The 19699-nt window shown below is 52.4% G+C and overlaps 1 protein-coding gene across 5 annotated transcripts in view; it reads left to right on the top strand.

Annotated features, from left to right (window-relative positions):
• The window catches only part of ARRB1 (arrestin beta 1), a 79540-nt gene extending 61777 nt beyond the window's left edge, over positions 1–17763 (top strand). For 3 of the 5 annotated variants that reach the window (XM_055423689.2, XM_055423690.2, XM_055423687.2), the window contains exons 8-16: positions 1596–1731; positions 2799–2883; positions 3309–3381; positions 4342–4479; positions 5779–5862; positions 7093–7116; positions 9316–9386; positions 10173–10224; positions 11547–17763. In XM_055423689.2, the coding sequence (XP_055279664.1) occupies positions 1596–1731; positions 2799–2883; positions 3309–3381; positions 4342–4479; positions 5779–5862; positions 7093–7116; positions 9316–9386; positions 10173–10224; positions 11547–11658 (775 nt within the window). In that variant the 3' untranslated portion in view covers positions 11659–17763. Of the gene's footprint in view, positions 1–1595; positions 1732–2798; positions 2884–3308; positions 3382–4341; positions 4480–5778; positions 5863–7092; positions 7117–7422; positions 7699–9315; positions 9387–10172; positions 10225–11546 lie in introns of those variants that run through there. The other 2 variants (XM_055423688.2, XM_055423691.2) reach the window with 2 other exon arrangements.
• Positions 17764–19699: the final 1936 nt, after the last annotated feature.

The raw sequence follows: 19699 nt of genomic DNA, 5'->3' as shown, positions 1-19699 counted from the left end.
TTTATGTAGGTCATCTCTAAAGACTTTGTTGAATTTGTTCAATATTGCTTGTGTTTATGTTTTGGTCTTTTGGCCGTGAGACATGTAGGATCTTAGCTCCCCAACTGGGCATCAGACCTACACCTCCTGCATTGGAAGGCAAAGTCTTAACCACTGGACTGCCAAGGAAGTCCAAGAGCTAGAACTTCAACCTTGGTTATCCAGCTGTAGGAAATGGAGATGGCTTATTTGAGAAATGGAAATGCTGGGATACCACCTGACTGAGTCCCCGTCCCCTCACCAGATCTTCCTGACCCTGTTTCCTCCCTGAGCCCGTCGCATTCATTCAGCCCCTCCTCGTCTCTGAGTGTCCGCCCTCTCACGGAGTCTTTATTCTCTGTACTGGCCTCCTTCCCCCTAACGGAATCCACACCCCCATCGCTGAATTCCATCACCTCTCCATGCCCTCGCATCTTCCTGGGGCCCTTGTCCCCTGTGTATATTTTTATTTAGTAGCTATTTAGTAGGCTTTTATTATATGGCAGCCAGCGCTGTCTTAGATACTGAGAATACAGCAGTGAACAATTTAGACAAAAACTTCTGTCCTTAAAGCAGGAGTCCCCAGCCTTTTTGGAGCCAGGAACTGGTTTCTGGCTGGACAGGTTTCTGAACAGGAAGACAATATGTTTGTGGACCAAGGTTGGTGGGTGGGTGGGGGATGGTTTGGGGATGACTCAAGTGCATTGCATTTACTGTGCAATATTTCCCCATTACTATTACATAAACGCCTCCTTTGATCATCAGGCATTAGATGCCAGAGGTTGGGAACCCCTGCCTTAAAGGGCTCATACCATTAGCGACATAAGGGATGCAGAAAGTGAAATGTGGTCTCTTTCTTAGCATCCTGTGGTGGTGGTTTAGTTGCTAAGTCATGTCCGTGTCTTTGTGACCCCATAGACTATAGCCCGCCAGGCTCCTCTGTCCATGGAATTTTCCAGGCAAGAATACTGGAATCTTCCAGGCAAGACTACATGGAATCTTCCAGGCAAGATCCTTCTCCAGGGGATCTTCCTGACCCAGGAATTGAACCCAGGTCTCCTGTATTGCAGGTGGATTCTTTACCAACTGAGCTACCAGGGAAGCATCCTGCTGGCTACCAAAACACAGATCCACATATACTACTGTCCTGGGATGGCTTGGCCTCTGATGATGGTGGGGGTTCAGACCAGGAAAAGATCAGAGTGGGTGGATCTAGGAAGTTTCCTGGAAGAACAGGTGTTTGGCTGAGCCTTGCAGAAGGAAGCAAATGAGGGCAGAAGGCGGAAGAGAGTGTTATAGGTGGGGACCCCGGGTATGCAAAGCTTCAGAAATATGACTAGAGGGACCATCAAGCATGAGAGTGAGGATATAGAGGAGGCTGGGACTCCAAGGATGGAAGAGGTTGGAGTGGGACCGGATGGTAACAGGGCCCTATGTCAACCTCTGCAGTTTGGACTGGAGTCCAAGGAGATGGGAACCATGGAAATCTCTTGAGCAAGAGAAGGATGTGAGGGTCGCAAGGGAAGGGGATGGAGGCGGGGGACTCTGGTCATCGTTTGCTCTGCCATGTCCACTAGGAATTCTGTGCGCCTGGTCATCCGGAAGGTTCAGTATGCCCCAGAGAGGCCTGGCCCCCAGCCCACGGCCGAGACCACCAGGCAGTTCCTCATGTCGGACAAGCCCTTGCATCTGGAGGCCTCCCTGGACAAGGAGGTAGGAGGTTGGGGCTTGGCATGGGTGGGTCTGCCCTCCCAGGGCTGGAGCCTTAGATCCCAGCTCTCTCACAGCCTCTGGGATTCCTCGGGTGACCACGGGGCTCAGGGAAACTGAGACCTCTTTGGGAGATTTGGAGAAGCCTCTGGGGACTAAAGGGGTGACAGAGGGGGCATGAGCCTGAAGGATGCGGTTGACTTCAGAAGTCAGTGTGTCTTCTGAAGGGTCCTGGGTCCTGGCCGTGTCCCTGCATCCCCATCCCCCTTTGAAATGTGAGCACCCCCTCCCCCTCTGGGGGGCACAGTGAAGGCAAGTGCTTGGGCCAAGATACAAATCGAGGCTCTTCAGTGAGGTTTCAGAGCCAGTTCCCTCACGGAGTGGGTCAGCCCCTCCCCACCTCTCTCCTGCTTCTTCCAGATCCTACCAGGTCTAAATTCCAGGCAGCCAGAGCTGGCAGGGACTTGAGTATCACTTACTCCAGCTATCACTTACTCCATCTCCTCCAATTGTCAGCAGGGGAAACCAAGGCTTAGATAACCTGTCCAAGGCCTTACCGCTCTCATCTTTATTATTGTTAGTATTACTGTTATCATTACTTTTGGTGACCAACCCAGGACTGGAGCCCAGGATTGTACTGTGCTTAGTCACTCAGTCATGTTCAACTCTTTGCGACCCCATGGACTGTAGCCCATCAGGCTCCTCTGTCCATGGGGATTCTCCAGGCAAGAATACTGGAGTGGGTTTCCGTGCCCTCCTCCAGGGTATCTTCCCAATCCAGGTCTCCCACATTGCAGATGGATTCTTTACCATCTGAGCCACCAGGGAAGCCCAGAGCCTAGGATTATTACCTTCTAATTCAATTATCTTTCAAGGTCCACAGAGGAACTTAAGTCTAACATGCCTGCTGGCTTAGCATCAGTGGGAAGTGATTGATGAGCTTGGGGCCAATGTCAGAGTGGCCAAGGCCTGGGGAACCCCAGGAGATGTGTGTGGGGCCTCATCTCCCTCCCCTTCATCTGAAGCTTTGGAATCTTCCCCTGCTCCCCGCTACTTCTTCCACCTCCCAGATCTACTACCATGGAGAACCCATCAGCGTCAACGTCCATGTCACCAACAACACCAACAAGACAGTGAAGAAGATCAAGATCTCGGGTACCCAGGCAGAGGGCCAGTCCAGGGGATGGGCAAGGGGACTCCTCCCAGGGGTTGGGGGCAGCTGAAGGCTCTCCCTTTGCTAACAGCCCTGTAAATAACTACTAGCCTGAAGGGAAGACTAAGGCCTGCTCTAAGCCGAAGGGTAAGGCTTTTGAGGCTGGTAACACAGGCTGCTTACTGGCCAGGTAATGAGTTTACTGGTGAAGCCCTTCTAAGTTCCCTCAACAGAGCTGTCCTTGAAGGGGAGATTTTTGGTTATGGAAGGAAATGGGCCTGTTCAGGCTGCCCTTTGGGTGGAGGATGGGGTCCATCTCCTGCAGAAACTCCTGGTGGCCTCTGGCTGTTACCTGGGGCTGAACATCCCAACTCACAGAGCCTGGGATCCCTGGACGCACCCACCTTGTTTCCCTCTTTCTCTGCAGTGCGCCAGTATGCAGACATCTGTCTTTTCAACACAGCCCAGTACAAGTGCCCTGTGGCCATGGAAGAGGCTGAGTACGTGAGCAAGCCCAGCCTTGGATGGGCGGAGTCAGCCGGGGAAAAGAGACGCCCCGGGTCCAGTTATAGGTCCAGCAGCTCTTCTCCACCTGGCAGAGGGCCTGACCTTAGACTTGCTTGCTGCCCAGCGTAGATGGCCCTGAATAGCTTTTTTAAAAACCACCCAACCACTTGGTTTAGCTACAAGGAAATACATGCTCCAGTCAGCGAAAAGACCCACTAAAACTAGAATGACAAAATGAGAGCTAGTGAATCTGTGAGGAGTGGGGCTATGGAAACCTAGATTGCCTGGAGCCTTCTGAATTGGGGTTGCTGCTGCCCCCAGTGTGCAGAGAAGGAAATGGGGGCAGAGAGGTGTGACTTGCTCAACCTCACAGGACTGGCCAGTGGCAGAGCTGGGGCTCCAAGGCTTGCTGCACCCCAGCTCTCTTATTGTTGAAAAGGGGCTGGAGGGTGGAGCAGAAGTAGGTAAAAAATGAACAATCCAAACACCTCACACATGATGGCTAGAGATGAGATACAGCAAGTAAGGTCTTCATTGTAGAACTCAGGAGGTGAGTGCTCACGGCACAGTTCTTTCAGTTTTCCTATATGTTTGAAATTTTTTCATAGTAACACGTTAGGGGAAAAACAGGCCACACTCTCTCCACTAAAACAATTTATCCTAGTCATACAGCACAGGGCCAAACAGTACAATGAATTTTTAAAAACTTGCAGCTGCTTAGAAACCACGAATGAAGTTGTTGGATCACCCCAGAGTCACTGTTGTTTGCATGTGGAGCAGAGATGTCCCCTTGTGGGTGGCAGTGGTCTCCCTGCCAGAGCTGGGCCGAAAGGTGGGCCCTTCATAGGGGAGGGAGGCTTAGAGCAGGGCTGGGCTCTGTGTCCTGGGTGGGCTGGGGGTGAGGCTGGGGTTGGCTCTGGGGGCATCTCCACACTAGTCCCCCTTCTTTCCAGTGACACAGTGGCACCCAGCTCCACGTTCTGCAAGGTCTACACGCTGACCCCCTTCCTGGCCAACAATCGAGAGAAGCGGGGCCTCGCCCTGGACGGGAAGCTCAAACACGAGGACACAAACCTGGCCTCCAGCACCCTGTGAGGACCCACCCTCCCTAGTTCCAGGCTCCCCACTGTGTGTTAGTCGCTCAGTCGTGTCTGACTCTCTGTGACCCCATGGACTGCAGCCTGCCAGGCTCCTCTGTCTGTGGTATTTTCCAGGCAAGAACACTGGAGTGGGTTGTTGTGCCCTCCTTCAGGGGATCTTCCCCACCCAGGGATCGAAGCTGGGTCTTCTGCATTGGAGGCAGATTCTTTATACCATCCTAACCCAAATGGATCCACACCCACCTTGGTCCCAGCAGGGCCAGCACAGGCTCAGGCTACCCTCTCCCCGACCATTGTCCAGGGCCTGTCCTCATGAGTTTGAACTGCCAGGGAAGCTGTCGCCTGATCCCACCCCTCTCCAGGGGTGCCCAGAGAACACGATGGACCACTCCCCCAGGCTCCCTTAGTCAGTGCCTTGCCCAGGGAAGGGTGACATGGAGAGGCTTTGTGCAGGAGGCAGCAGCTCCTGACCTTGTCGTGTCTTCAGCTGGATAGAGTGCATCCCTGAGGCAGAGCAAGGCTGGAAGGAAGGATGGAAAGAAGGCAGGAAGGGAGGGAGGGGCTTCTGGAAGGGTCCTGGGAGGAGAGGATGAATGAGGATGGGGTCCGAGAGTCCAGAGAGATGAGGGTGGTGAGCTGGGCTCAACCACATGTGGAGGTGTCTTGGAAGGAAGGGATCCCAGGGATCTTACCTCAAGGTCACCACTGACTCTGAAGCCACCCTGCTCTAATGGAACCCAGGGGGGTATGAGGACCCCTCTTGCCCTGCGTGCTGAGGTCTGCCCCTTCCTGGGCCTGACCCACCTCTGCAGCACCTCTGCCCATGATACTAGCCCAAACGCTGTCTCACCTATCCTTGCATGTGCGGCCCACTTCCCTTTTCTTCTCTGACTCAAATCCTACTTGCCTTCAACACCTAGTGAACGCACCAGCTCCTACAGGGTCTTTCCCTGTGTAGGCTCCCCTCCCTCCCCCTGCCCACTGCCCTCTCCTCTCTGCCAGCAGCAAGAGAAAGGGAAGCCACCCAGCAGGAAGAGCCCACCCCTCACCTCCTTGCTGGGGACTCCAGGAGGGAAGGAGGTGGTTCCCAGGGCAGCACAGCCAGACTTGGATCCCAGTTCTCTGAGTTCTTGCTCCCCAAGGGCAGACCTCGCCTTTCTCACACACCAGGCTCCGCCTGCATCTGGTGGCTGAGTGGTCAGGAGAGGGACCTATGGCGCTGCCCTGGCGCACCCCATCCTGCCGTGTCTCACAAGACCCATGAACCGGCTTCCCTTTGTCGCCTTGCAGGTTGAGGGAAGGAGCCAACCGGGAGGTCCTGGGCATCATTGTTTCCTACAAAGTGAAGGTGAAGCTGGTGGTGTCTCGTGGTGGGTGAGTGCTCCAGCCCAGCCCAGCCCAGACCCCAGAGAGTGGGCAGGAAGGTCCCTGATGGCCACACCCAGTGCCCCATTCTGCCTACTTGCTGGATCTTGTCTTGTTCCTCCTCTTCCTTCTCCTCCACCCTTTTCCCTCTCCTGCTTCAGAGGCTTTCAGGCCCTCTCTTTCCTCCGCTCTTTCTCCCCTCCCCCCTTGTCTTCTTCCTCCTCTTTCACCTCCTCTTCCTCTTCCCTGTCCCTGGTCTGGGCACATGGGAGGTGGTGGGAACTTCCTAAGAGTCTGTGCCGTGCGGTTTCCAAGGGGTGCTGTGCCCCTCATCACATCTCAGGGCACAGCACCCACCACACCCCCACTTATGCGCAGGCTGATCTGCTGGGGAAGTGGCTCAAGGAGCTCAGAATCCCACAGCTGGATTGGGGGTGCTCTAACTGTCCCATTTTACAGGTGGGGAAACAGAGGCCAAACCAGTTCCCCACACATTTCTTGAAATCCCTTTCTCTAATCTCAGGTCATGGGCTGGGTGCTGGGGTAACGACAGTAAACCAAACATATTCGCTGACCCAGAGCAGAGTCGGGTGGAAGCCCAGAAAGAACTCGCACTTTTCCCCATATACTGAGCCAGCAGGTTGCTATAAATCTGGAATTAGGATTTCTAATTTGTCAGAGGGATTTTTTTTTTAAATTCATAAATTTCTTTGAAAAGATTGGGAAGCTAATAGCATTAGACATCAAGTCTCCTTTATTTTTAGAATAATGCCTCCTGCGGTGGTGGTGTATAACACTGGTCATGTATTACGGGACATCTCAGAATCGCAGATCTCAAGTCCTGTGTCCTCTGACTCTTGCAAGACCCCATGGGTCTTGTGCCTCAGGCTCCTTCTTGAGGCATCCTCGGGGCATCCTAAAGTACTTCCTTCTGCCATTGGATAGTCCCAGCTTCCCCAGGGCCAGCAGCACAGGGCTGAACTTGTGTGTCTCCTTTACAGATGAGGACCCTGGGGCTGCCCTCGCAGGGAGTTGGGCTGAACCAGGCCTGGTTTCAGTTCCCCTGGCAGGGCTCACACCCACTTCTGTATATCCCTGATGAGCAATCATACCTGGGGTGGGTGGAGTGTGTCCCCGGGTCTAATCTACCCCAAAGTGTGTTAAATGAACGTGCTTTCTGTTTTCTTCCTCTCTGAACTCTCTCCTGACCACTTCTTCCGCCTCCTCTGACCCACCCAGCCTGTTGGGAGATCTTGCATCCAGGTAAAGCCCTTCCCTTCAACCTGATCAACCCACCTTCCTGAAGGGCCCAGGGACCATTGTCCTGACCATCCAGAGCCTGATCATCTGGGGCCCTGGGTAGGAAGGACTCTTAGCACTCAGTTTTTGATTGCCAGGCTCAGGCATGTGCGGGGACTAGGACTCTCTCCGGAGGGGCTGGGGAGGTGTGGTTTCTCCTTTCAAACCTTTCCCTGCTCTTCCATTCCACCCAAGTTACAAGGACCTTTGCAGACAGCAAAGTGGGCTTCAGTGATCAGGGGAATGGCTCCCAATCAGTCTGTTTTACAGGATGTTTTGGATAAACTCGGGCTTCGTGGCTTTCAAACTCTTCTACATGAATGAGAACTAACTGCTGGCTGAGTGTTGCTAAGAAGTCCTGAGGAGCTCTGCTTCTGTAGACAAGACTCCTTGGAACCAGTTGGATCCACATGCATTTTCCACAAATTCATGTGCCCCAAACCCAGTGGCTTTGCTTCCTTCTGTCCCAGGAAGCTAATATTGCTCATCCCAAGAAATCTTAGTCCGTTAGGAGAAGTGAAATTAATTAAATTCAACTTGATTCAATCTAATTCAGTAAGGAGTTCTTGAATCCAGACTTGAGCCCAGCCTTGTGAGGGAGACTGAGGCCCCAGAGAGGAATCGGACCCACTCCCTGCCCACGATTGCTTGTCACCTGGTGGAAGGAAGGTTAAGGTCCACATTCTTCCATCCATATTCTGGATGGCGGTCTCACTTCCACCAGCTTCCATTCTGGTAGCTCACTTTTCCAAGTGAACTGAAGCTGTCCTCTTTGGAAGCAAAAAAAAAAAAAAAGCGAAAAACAAAACCAAAGGTCAAACAAAAAAGCCACATTGTTTCAGTAGCTTTATGAAACCTCCATGTCCCTGTTGAGGGGAAGTCATGATTCTGGCAGGTACAAGCCTCACAGTTTAACCAAGTCTTTTACCTACATTACCTCCTGGAGGTGGTTCTAGAAGGTGAGTAGAGTTAGCGCTGTTTTCTAGGTGAGCTCAGTGAGACTTAAAGACGTAAACTGCTCCTCAGTAAATAGAGGGGCTTGGGGAACATCCCTTCCTGGTTGCATAGTTGGTTCCCCTGACCACTTCATCCCCTGCTCCATCCTCCCCTCAACCAGGCCCTGGCAGCAAAGTCAGTAAGGTGATGTGCCTGGAGGTGCTCATGGTTGACAGGGCCTCGTAGGGTGACACTCCCCTGCAGAGTAGAGGAGCTTTCCAGGCTGCTTTTGTCCAGAGTGGAGAGAGAGTGTGGGTGGAATCACCTTCTCAATTCTGAGTTGTTATCACACAGGGTTAAGGGTGTGAATTAGGAAGTCAGAATCCTCAGCCTGTCACTTTCTTTTAATAGGGGTAGAGCCTTGGACAAGATACGTTTTCTCCTTGGTCTCAGTTTCCCAATCTGTACATTGGGTATAATAGGGCTGTTGTGAAGATTAAAAAGAGTGACTCTAGAGTACTGCTTGGTGTAGAGTCAGCATCCTGTCAGTGTCTGTTCTTGGTATTATTCTGTCAATCAGGGCCAAGGGCGGAGAAGCCTGGTCAGAAGCACTAGCCAGTAGCACCACCTCTCCCATCCTTCCACCCCCATAGGGCTTCAAGGCTCTGAGCACAGTGTAGACAACTCTGTGTAGACAGCTGGGACCTGGGTCCCATCCAGCTTGAATTTGATTAAACTGACCTCAGCAATGCATCATCTAGATTGCAGGGGGCTCAGACCACCTGGGCACTTTCATAGGAGCCCCCTGGAGATGTTGAGAGATAGGAGAGTGAGGGTGGGAGGAGCTTCAATCAGGAAGTTGGGAAGGGCAGTGGCAGGGGAGGCTGCGCTGTGACCATTGGAGGTCCACAGGATCTTGGGGCCCCTCTGGAGCCACCCGGTAAGCAAAATGCATGCTCACTGCCCCATGCCACCTCCCAGCTCATGGGAATTCAAGGAGCCTTCTCAGGAAAGAGGAAGTTTCCATTTCTTTCAGGAGCCAGAAGAAGAGGTATCCCAGATAGGCTGATGCTCAGAGAGTGGTGGGACTGGGGCTTTGGGCCAGATTTCCTGCCTCTTGGTCCAGAGTTACCTCCTCTAATCACAGAACCTTTCCCAGTCCTCAGACTGATGTGGCATTGAGTCTGGGATTGAGCTCAAGGCTCAACCTGTCTGCGTCTCTTTCAGCGATGTGGCCGTGGAACTGCCTTTTACCCTAATGCACCCCAAGCCCAAAGAGGAACCGCCACATCGGGAAGGTAAGCAGAATCTGTGGGTTCCTGGGATAGGGTTTCCCTGTCACCCCACCTTGCACTGAGTCAGCCTTCAGCCCAGGGTCACCCCTCTTCCCCAGGTCACAGGATCTTTTGTGAGGCCCACACTCCTATTTGCATCTAACTCCCCAGTAGACAGAAAGGTCTGGCTCTGTTCTCTGTGGGCTGGGGATGGTGAGGGTGGTGGGAAGGGCCATGCCAGGAGCCCTTGCCTCGCATCCAGGCATAGTCGAAGGGCCTGCATGGATAGGATGATATATGGGCACACCATCCTGGTGATGTTTCCAAGTGATACATCATTGGTCATATTTCATTAAACCTAAGACTGTTTCAGTCAAAAGAGACATTGTAGCACGTACTACAAAGAAAGAAAAATGTCCCCATAATTAAACTATGAAATGCCAGTGACTGTAAAACATACCGCAATTCAGAGATGTGAAAATGTGAATAAATAGTTACATTAGAGTTAGTGAGTCAGGCATGCAACAAACGAATCTAAGTTGTGTTGGAGACATGCCAAAAAGAGCAGGGTCTTTTCCCCTGGTGCTGCTCCCTGGCCCTCCTTGGTTGGCTCTCCCTGGACCCTCCTCCCTGCAGTTAAGCTCATTTGAGGTGTTTCTGAGACCAGGGACCAGCCCTGGCTTCCTCACTCCCGCTTTCTCCTTTCCCTCTCCTACCTTAGCTTAGTTGTCCTGGGGTGAGGACCTGTGCCCACCTGCCCCCTCACCCACTCACCAGTAACCCGTGGGTGGTCATCTGCCCTGTGTTTAGTTCCAGAGCACGAGACGCCAGTAGATACCAATCTCATAGAACTTGACACCAAGTAAGCAGAACCCTGCCTGCAGACATGGGCGGGGCGGGCCTTGGGCGGTGGGCGGGGCTACCTGGTTATTTGCATTTATGCTAATTAACCCCGAGGAGCAGCTGGTCTAACCTGTCTGCTGAGCGCCGCCTCTGCTCACCTCTTCAGCAACCCGCTTGCCTGCATGTGACTTGAAGGACCCTCGGTGCCTGTTCCTCTTCCTCCTGCCTTGGTGGGGTCTGTCTTCCTCCCTCGTCCTTGCACGTCCGTCAGTCCGTCAGTCCGTTCGTCCATCCACAGTACCTGCTCGGCTGTCACAGGGCTGGTTTGTGGCCCTGGGCTGGGACCCTCCTGCTTGGCTGGTGTCCAGCCAGTGGAATCAGGCTGTGGGGTGGGGAAGATTCTGGGGATCTTCTTGTTTCTGACTCACGAGGACCAGTATGGATGGCCCTGTGGTCAAAGGCTGTCACCTCACAGGACGGTGGCCAGAAGGGAGGACCTGGACAAACATGAACCACCTCCAGGGCCAAGCAGCCTTCTCGCTCCAGCTCCAAATCTGTGCTTCCTTTGTCGTCCAGGAGATGTGTCGGGTCTTAAGTCACCCCATGGAGGATACCCCATGCAGTTGGCTGAATTCTGTGGGGCTGGGGCCTGGAGAGTGGGCCCATGTGGATGTTTTATTAGTAGAAGGTAGCTGATTGTTCTTAGAGGCAGCCTTTAGCCCTGAAACCCCACTCAGGGACCCTCTTTCTCCACTCACATTTTTTCTGCTCCCCACCCCTATTGGGCTTTGCCTATCCCCCACCCCAGCCCCCACAGACCCTGTGATCCAAGATCCCTCAGGGTAGAAAGTGAGCTGACATTTCCCTGGAGAAAGGGCCTTTGGGTTTACTCAGAGAACAGGGATGCTTCCTGAGGGTAGTTCTTTGGGTAGGGGTGGATGGGGTTTCCTGGGCCTGTTCTTGGGGGACTCAGAATATGCTGTGAAACTGCTGTCGGCCTGGCCTCTTTGTGGAAATAAGTTCCTCCTCTGGCCCTAACCCTGCCTCACTCCCCGCCCCCATCCACAATTTGTTGTGTACTTGAACCCCAACTTCTCAAGAGCTGGGTCGATTTCCAGCCCCTAGCAAACTCATGTCTCCCTCTGGCATTTCTGCAGCTGGCTGGTCCCACTGTCATTGATGGGCATCCAGATGTGCTGGCCTGGCAGGCCTTTCTATCCAAGACCAGTCCTAGAGGCTGGCCTCTGGGTCTGCTGGGCTGTACAGGCCCTCCGACCCCTCTGGAGAAGCCTCCTCTCCCTGCCCTGCAAACATGCCTGTTTTCCTTGTCTTTCCCACCAGCGATGACGACATTGTGTTTGAGGACTTTGCCCGCCAGAGACTAAAAGGCATGAAGGATGACAAGGAGGAGGAGGAGGATGGTACCGGCTCTCCGCGGCTCAACGACAGATAGACTGGGGCCGCCCTCCCTCCCGGCAGCTCCAGGTCCACTCTCATGCACTAGGATGCTTGTTCGTCTTCTTCCTGTCCTGGCCCCCCTCCCCTTTGTTCTTCCAGTTTCTACCAGGGGGCCCCAGCAGTCTTCCAGGTCACGGTGGCGAACCCCTGGGCTCAGGATTGGCCCCCATCACCATGCCAACAGGGCCGCAGGCACCACCCTCACCCTCTCACTGCGTCACTTCTCCATCCCCCCTCTTGTCCTGTTGACCCCCAGACAGGCCAGCACAGCTCTGGCCTTGGAATTTGACTCGGGATGGGGAGGAGAAAGGGGAAGATGGGGCACAAGGGCTTGGTGGGGTGGGGATGGGGGCTCAAGACACGTGAGAGGATGTGGCCACTGTCCCAGGTGATTAATACAGTTCTGGCAGCTAAAACATGACCGCTTTGAAGGCCATCCTCCTCTGGCTGGGAGGGGACAGACCCATGGATAGATTTTCCACACAGTTTTGCTCGGAGTTCGGACCCACCAAACACCTGTCTTCTTCCTCCCTCGTCCCTGCCCCCTGTCACCCTGTGACTGACAGTGACCTTGGTGAAGGTTTGTAGACCCCAGGAATGGAGCAAAGCAGTCGGGCTGACTTTCTTACCAGCAGTTACCTAGTCTAAGGCAAGTCGTGTGAAGTAGCCCAAGTCTATTTCAGTATCGTCAGGATGCAATAACCTAGCTGCCTTGTATCTTGTGTGTGTCTCATCCACAGATATGCACAGAGTGAGACAGACAGAAGGTAGGGGTCTTTGGAAAGCACCAAGGTCTTGAGGAGGTGTCCTGAAGGGTGACTCTGAGATGGGGGCGGGGTGAGAGATGAGGGTCTGCCCTGCTCCCTTCCTTAAGAGGGATCAGCGATCTGGTGGGAAGCAAGGCTGAAGGGCCAGAACGACTGAGGCCACCAATGTCTTCCTGCCCTTGCAGGTTTCCAGGGCTGGACTGGAAGAGAGCCCCTGAGACCACTGTGCCCACAGTCAAAGGGGGTCTTTCCTTAGAAGGTGGCAAGGTCCACTGAGTTGTCCTCACCTAAAAGGAAGGGGGACTCTTTTGTTTCTTTGGGGAGTTGATGACCACCACCCCCCCCCAACACACACACACACACACACACACACACAGTGGTTCCCAGTGTCATGGGTGTGCAGTACCCGTGGCCTGATGTTGGTGTGATTAGGACATGGGGCATACTTCCAGGGCAACAGGGCAGGCAGACGATGAGGCAGAAAGTGTTAAGAGTCATCTGTTTTTCTCTGACATTTGATGCTCATTGCTGTGTCTTTGGGCAAGTTCCTTTCCATCTCTGGGCCTCAGTACTTCACCTAGAAAACCAAGGGGTTCGACCAGATGATCACCAAGGGCCCTCCCAGCTCTGCCTCCAAGAATTTGTGAACATTAGAGTTTCTGGTCTGGTGGGTGGAGCCAGAACCACTGATTCTGTCTGTCTGCCACCAACGAGGTTTCACTGAATCCTAGGGGTGGCGGGACAATAGAGGTCACCTAGCACCACCACCCTACACCTACTCCAGGCCTCAGAAGGGCCCTTCTAAGGTCCCTGGGCTGGGCCGGGGTAGGGGGTTGCCTGATGTCAAGCTGTGGCTGTAGTTATCATGAGCCGCTTGGCCCTAGGGACCAAGTATTACAGAATGTGTTTGTATTTGCTTGTATTTGCTGAGGTGTGGCGGGGGGAGGGGAAGAGAGCTGTGATAGGCACTGCACCACTTCACACCCTCTTTGGATGTCCTGAAGTTTACCTCATACCCAAGCAAATGTGTTGATTAGCAGGGCAGAGGGGTCTCTTCCTCCTTTCTGTCCGTGCCCCATACTTGTGAAAAGGGAGATGGCCAAGTTTTATTATACAAGTTGGATCTCAGCTCTTCAGTTCAGCCCCTCCTGGGATGGACTTGGCAACCATTTTCCATGGTGAAATTACTCAGTTCGTATGCCTGGCACTGCTCCCCAGCCCTTCCCTACTGAATCTCACTCCAGGTCAGAAACAAGTCAGCTTGGGACAGTCGTACTCCCCCAGTCAATTCTAGGGTCCCAGCTGCATCCAGTCCCTCCCAGAGCTTGCTGGATGGTTTGTACCTCATTGGGCAGCTGGAGAGTTAATGAATTGTTGGAACAAAGTATGGCAAGCATACGCTCTTCAGGGTTGTCTTCTGGAACCTTTGGTGCTGGTACAAGACCCTTTAGGATTTGGAGTGATCACTTACCTACAGATGGACCTCTCTCCATGTCCCTAACAGAGTCACACAAAAGCTTTGTCATTAAGAAAGCTGGTTTCTTAATCTCCTTCCACCTCAAAATCACACTGACCATTTTGGGTTTATCACAGTGCTGAACTGAAATTTTTCCAGCTGCAAGAAGCATCATGGGCCTATTTAACCTCTTATTTCCTGTTTGGGCCCAGGACTACAGAAGAACAGTGGTCAAGTTCATTTGGTGTAACCATGCTTGGTTGACTTCTCCACTTGGTGCTAAGCACTGGAGACGCAGAGTTGGGTCAGTCCCAGCCCCTGTCCTCAGAAAGCGGTCGAGGGAGTTAAAGGGGAAGCAATGAGGGGCCATTGCATTCAGGGCTCCATGGTTGCTGCTAGCCCATACAGTGCCTTGATGTGAGTTAGAAACGGTGCCTCTTCCAGGTGGATTCAACCCACTTAGGAATGTACAGCTTCCCAAGTGGTCACAGGTTGGAGTTCAGCCCCACATGTCCCTAGGCTGAGTGCCCTCCTGCATAGTCATGCATGGCAGCACAGTGAACAGAGAGGCTTCTTCTTGAGAAAGGCCCAGATTCTCTTTCCAGGCCTCTGGTTGGCTCCAAACCCTACCCCATCCTGCAGCCCCTTCTCTGCACGGCCCCTCTCCATGTGGAGTCAGCCTGTCCCGGTGAACCCCTGGAGTGAAACTAGGGGTGGGGAGCCCCACTGGGCTCCAGGCACCAGCCCACGGTCCTGGCTCTGTCCACACATCTGTGGCCTGTGCTGACCACATCTCTCTACACTGAGATTTTGCAGTGGGTGGCATGTACATATTAGTCTGGGCAGGAAGGAAGAGCATGGCCTAGGTGAAAGTCTACAGGCAGAGAGCCAGCTGGACTTCCTCACCTTCCCAACCAAGAGTGGAGTGCAGTCCTTGTGAAGATAAGGACTGAGTTCTTTGGCTCGACTCCACCGGCCTCGGTTTCAGAGCCCAAACTGACAAGGTGAACTCACTTGGGTCTTGGTTCAGCTGGGGAAATTACTGACAAGCTGGTCCCACATGGTGCAGTGAAGAGTACCCTGGCCCGGAAGTCCACGATGCCTCTCCCCACTGGCTGTCGCCATGTATCCGAGGAGCCTTGAATGTCTCATTCAACCCCCTGGGCTTCGTTTCTGTAACTGTAAAATGGGACAGTCATTTCTTTTTCATCCAACTCAAGGGACTTGTGAGGCCAAAAAGAGATGAAAATCAGCTCTGTAATTTGCAAATGGCTGCTCAGGCCGTGGCCCTGCCACAGCGTGGAAGCAGCCCAGGGTCACACAAGAACTATGCTGCCAGTTGAGCCCTCTCATCCACCTCCTCCATCTCTTGCTCCCATCTCACTTAGGCGGAGGTCAACCAGAATGAGAGGGGGCCAGTTTGGCTTTGATGACCCAGCTGAGAAGGAAATTCAGACACTGTCCAGGAATGTCTGCCCCCCCAGGCCGTGGTCCCAGCAACCAAAACAGAGAGACGTGGATAGTGTCAGTGATCAGGGGGCTGGGTGCATCTTGGTGTCAGAGGCCAGGAAGGCTTGGATCTGATTCCAGGTTAGAAAGAGCCTCCAGTCCCCAGGCCTAGCGGGGGGGAACCCCCCACTACCCTGTTGGAGAACCCCAAGGGTGAGGTGAAATAGAAATTGCCTGCCCCTTCAAAGTGTCAGGCCCCTTCCAGGATCAACCAGAGCTGCCAATTGTCACTTCTTGGTGACACATGGGAGGGATTTGGGCTCAAGGAAAGACCAGGCCTGTTAACTCAGATCTGAGTTAACTCATCCCTTGTGGTTTCAGCAGCCCACAGAGGCAGCTTCCCTCCTGCCAGCGATTGGGGACTGAGCATCCTCCACCCATCCTGGAGGAAGGCATTAGGCCCCAGTCCTGAACTCTCCTAGGGTCCCTTAGACATAGGCCTATAATCGTTCTGATGTTTTTAAAGTCAACATGGACCAAAACAGACTCTCCCCACCCTCACGCGTAAGCCTGCCTTGGGCCTGGCAATTTGTTCTGGCCCAGGCAGCTCCACCACTTTTGTCCTCCTTCCAGGACTGAAATGGCCTAACTGTGGAGCAGGATCCCAACCTCTAGCACTCCCCTGCAGGCTCACTGCACAGTGGCTCCAGAGAGAGGCCCACTGAAGGGGGAACATTTTCCCCCTCCACCACCCATCACTCTCTTCCAACTCCACCCCAAAAGGGAAGTCAAAGCACAGGTCCCCGGGACCCATGATCCATAGACTCTGAAGCACTTGTTTCTAACCAAGTGCTGTGGAACCTCTGTATCCACAGAGCTTTGTCAGGAGCTGCTAAGGTGGGAAGATGGGGGTGGAGGCAAAGGCTGTGTCTTCAGCCCTCCCCGCCCCCTCGTTCCTAGCTCCACCAGAACAACTCTTCTTTTATCTGTCTTGCCTATCAAGGTTTCACCTTCAAACTTCTCTTGAAAAAAACTTCAAACCACCATTCTGAGGTTTGATCCTAGACCAGCAAGCACAGGTTCTATTCTTGCTTTTCATGTTGGAATGGCCCTAGCATTCCAATACAAAGTATCTTCGTATTGGAACTTGTATCACAGACCTAGGTCCAAATATTTGCTTATTCACACACACACATACACGTACACACATGTAAACGCGCAAACATTTGATGGTTTTGTAGCCCACCCCCACTGAAGCTCTGGCCTGGGTTTGACTTGGGCGGGGGCCTGGTGCTGCGAGGACAGGTCTTGTCCCTGATACTGGCCCAGGCAGTGTGGGGGACTGTGAATGAAGCAAAGAGGCCCAGCCCCACCCCAGGACTTGTGCCTGTGCCCCAGTGTGACACCTGACTTTCCTGACCCAGGCCCATGAGATGACAGAGGAGCAGTGTGATAGGAAGAGAAGGTAGAGTTGGGTTCCTCTTTAATATACAGCCAGGTGGAGAAGAGTCCAGATTTCAAAAAAGAAATGCTGAGGGAGGACTTTATGACCAGAGTCCCTCCTATGAAGGCAGAATTCCTCCAGATACCCTGTAAGCAGCAAATCTCTCTGAAGCAATTCTAATAGGATTCTGTTCCCACATTTGCAATCAACTGAGTGTGTGGGCTACAGGCGGGTCCCTGAAGAGAGGCTGGTCCCCCCACCTGCCATCCCCCAAATTCTCTTCTTGCTGGCCTGCCCCTCTGCCGAGGTCCCTCACCAGGGCTGACTAAGAGGTGGGCACTTTGGGGAGACCTGGAGCAGCCCTTGGCACAGAATCCTGCCTGGCCCCCACCCGGGGAATTCCAGGTGAAAATGTGAGACTTAGGACTCAGCAAGCCATGTGGCATGGGAGAAAGAGTGCCAAGTGCTCTTCTGTGTTCAAGTGTGCCCTTGGGGTCCTGACCTCAGTTCCCCCTTGTGTAAGGTGGAGATAGTGCCAGGCTTTGCCCGCCTCAAAGGGATTACTGCAAGGGTCACGGGAGAGGTGGGTATGAAGGGGGACTCATAAACTCAGGATGCATCATGGCCTGCTCTGCAGATCCAAGAGCACTTGGGATCCATGTAGGATGACCATCTTCCTGGAGCATTTCTGCTCGGTGTTGGGGTCTAGCCACAGTTGCTGGGGGAGGGGGCTCCTCCTCCTTCCGAGTGTGAGCCGGCGCTCAGCCGGGGTGTGGGGGGTGACAAGTGACTGAGACGGGTCTCCAGGTCTGGGGTCCTTCTGTTGAGTGACTCTTGTGATACCCTTATTCCTGGGCCACCTTCCAGGTTTATCTGTTGTACCTGTGGCATTCCTTATAAGTTATTACAGTTTATCAACTCTTAACAGGACAAATGAACAAAAGAACCATAAGTAGGAGACCATTAAAGGTCTTTTGTAACAGATGCCGACTGTGCTTTTATTTCTGTCTCATAAGTCCATGGCAGGACATAGCCCAGAAAATGCCGTCCGGCTGCCCTGGACTGGCTGGGTCAGGTGTTAGCTCCAACTCCACCTGGGTTCCTCATGGCTTTCTCCTCCCTTCACTGCCATGTAGCAGCCCTAGGGCCTGGGGGAGTTGCCAAACCTCTGAAGCGTCTCAGACACCACTGGATCCCGTGATTCCTGCTTTGCTTCTAGGATAAAGCCATCCCATCTTCTCTTTGGTATTGCTGACCTCTTCAGCTGGAATCCCGCCCCAGTCTCAGCCTGGTTCTCATTGAGGTCTCATCGCCTGCTCTGTTGGATCTCCCCAAAGTCACTTGGGTTTTGTATGACTTACCCACTGCTTGTTTCAAAAGAACTCATGGAGGAGTGGTGATACGGGTGAGGAAGATTCAGAGTCCTAAATGACAAGATACTGTATTCATACGAAAGGAAGATGGTGCTGGATTACAAGATAATTCTTCTAGGAAATTGGTCATATATGTGAAACAAAATTTTTTTTACACTCCTGTAAAATAATGTGCAGCTTAGATCAGTGCATTGCCCTCCTGGTTGGGCCGAAGCTGGTCTATCCTCTGACTTTCTCTTCGAGCTCGAGAAGGGTGATAGAAAGACACTGACATGTGAGTCAGGAGACAGGAACTAGAGCTTTGATTCTGCCCTCCCTCATGGACTGTGTCAGTCCAAGTTCAGATAAACAAAGCCTATGCCAGTATTTAATCAAATCAAAGAAACTGGTTATAAAAATGTCGCAAGAGTTGAAAAGGGCAACCCAGGTGCAACAGGAAACACCCTGTAGGGTGGAAAGACAGGGAGAGGAGGTGGTGTTCCTGAGCCAAGGACCAGGGAAGCCCAGCAGGGATGTGGAGGGAGTGGGTAACTGGCGAATCCAGACCATAGAGGAAAGGTCTCTGTTCCTGGGATGCTTCCAAAGCAGAGAGAGTGGGAGAAATACTCTGATTTCTTCTCTCCTGCCCTCCTATGGGCAGACTCTTAATTAGAAGCTAATATTCACAGAATAGGGGAAATGTAGCCTGCAATGGTCAATTCCTTGCAGTATAGAACAGGAGAAAATCTGGCGATTAGATCTGAGACCAAATAAGCAAATGACCAGCTCTTAAATCTTCTCATCAAAAAATAATCCTTTTGGCCTGGATACCACCATTTAGGAGCACCCTGACACCTGAATAGGAGTCTAAACATGGGAGAGGTGTTTACTATTGTCTCTTTAGTTTTGAACTTCTCTCCTGCTGTCACTGCCTTCACGGTATTCTGAGACTTCATTTCTCTTAGCTTTTTAAAAATTTCAGCGTAGGTGTTTCAAATTCTGATCGAGACAAAGTCCACTAGAACCTATCTCTCCTACCGATTACATAAAAATTCTGGACAAAAATAGAAAACACAACTACCTAATGACTCTGAAAATAAAACAAAAGCAGGCAGGTGGTCCAGGGGAGCAGAACTTTGGAAAAGTAATCTGCATGGTTTAAATTTCCCTTTTATTTCTCTTTTCTTTTGTGGATTTGTGTTGAAATTAGAACCACCCCCAACAGAAGGTGAGACACAACTTTGGGTCTGAAACTAGTTGACTTCTTCTTAAAATAACAGCAACAACAAAACCCAATATTAACCCAGAGTCTACACCATGTAACATTCACAGAATCCAGGATACAATCTGAAATTACTCAACATGCAAAGAACCAAAAAAAGAGGATGAATGATCAATGAGGACGTGCTGTGCTCAGTAGCTCAGTTGTGTTTGACTCTTTGCAACCCCCTGGACTATAGCCTTTCAGACTCATCTGTTCATGGAATTCTCCAGGCAAGAATACTCGAATGGGTGGCTATTTCCTCTTCCAGGGGATCTTCCCAACCCAGGGATCGAACCTGCGTCTC

Source organism: Moschus berezovskii, chromosome 14, assembly GCF_049115385.1.
Source record: "Moschus berezovskii isolate FMDL1 chromosome 14, NW_MosBer_1.0, whole genome shotgun sequence".
NCBI lineage: Eukaryota > Metazoa > Chordata > Mammalia > Artiodactyla > Moschidae > Moschus > Moschus berezovskii.
Note: the sequence above shows the minus strand (reverse complement) of the source record. Positions and strands in the feature narration are given on the sequence as shown.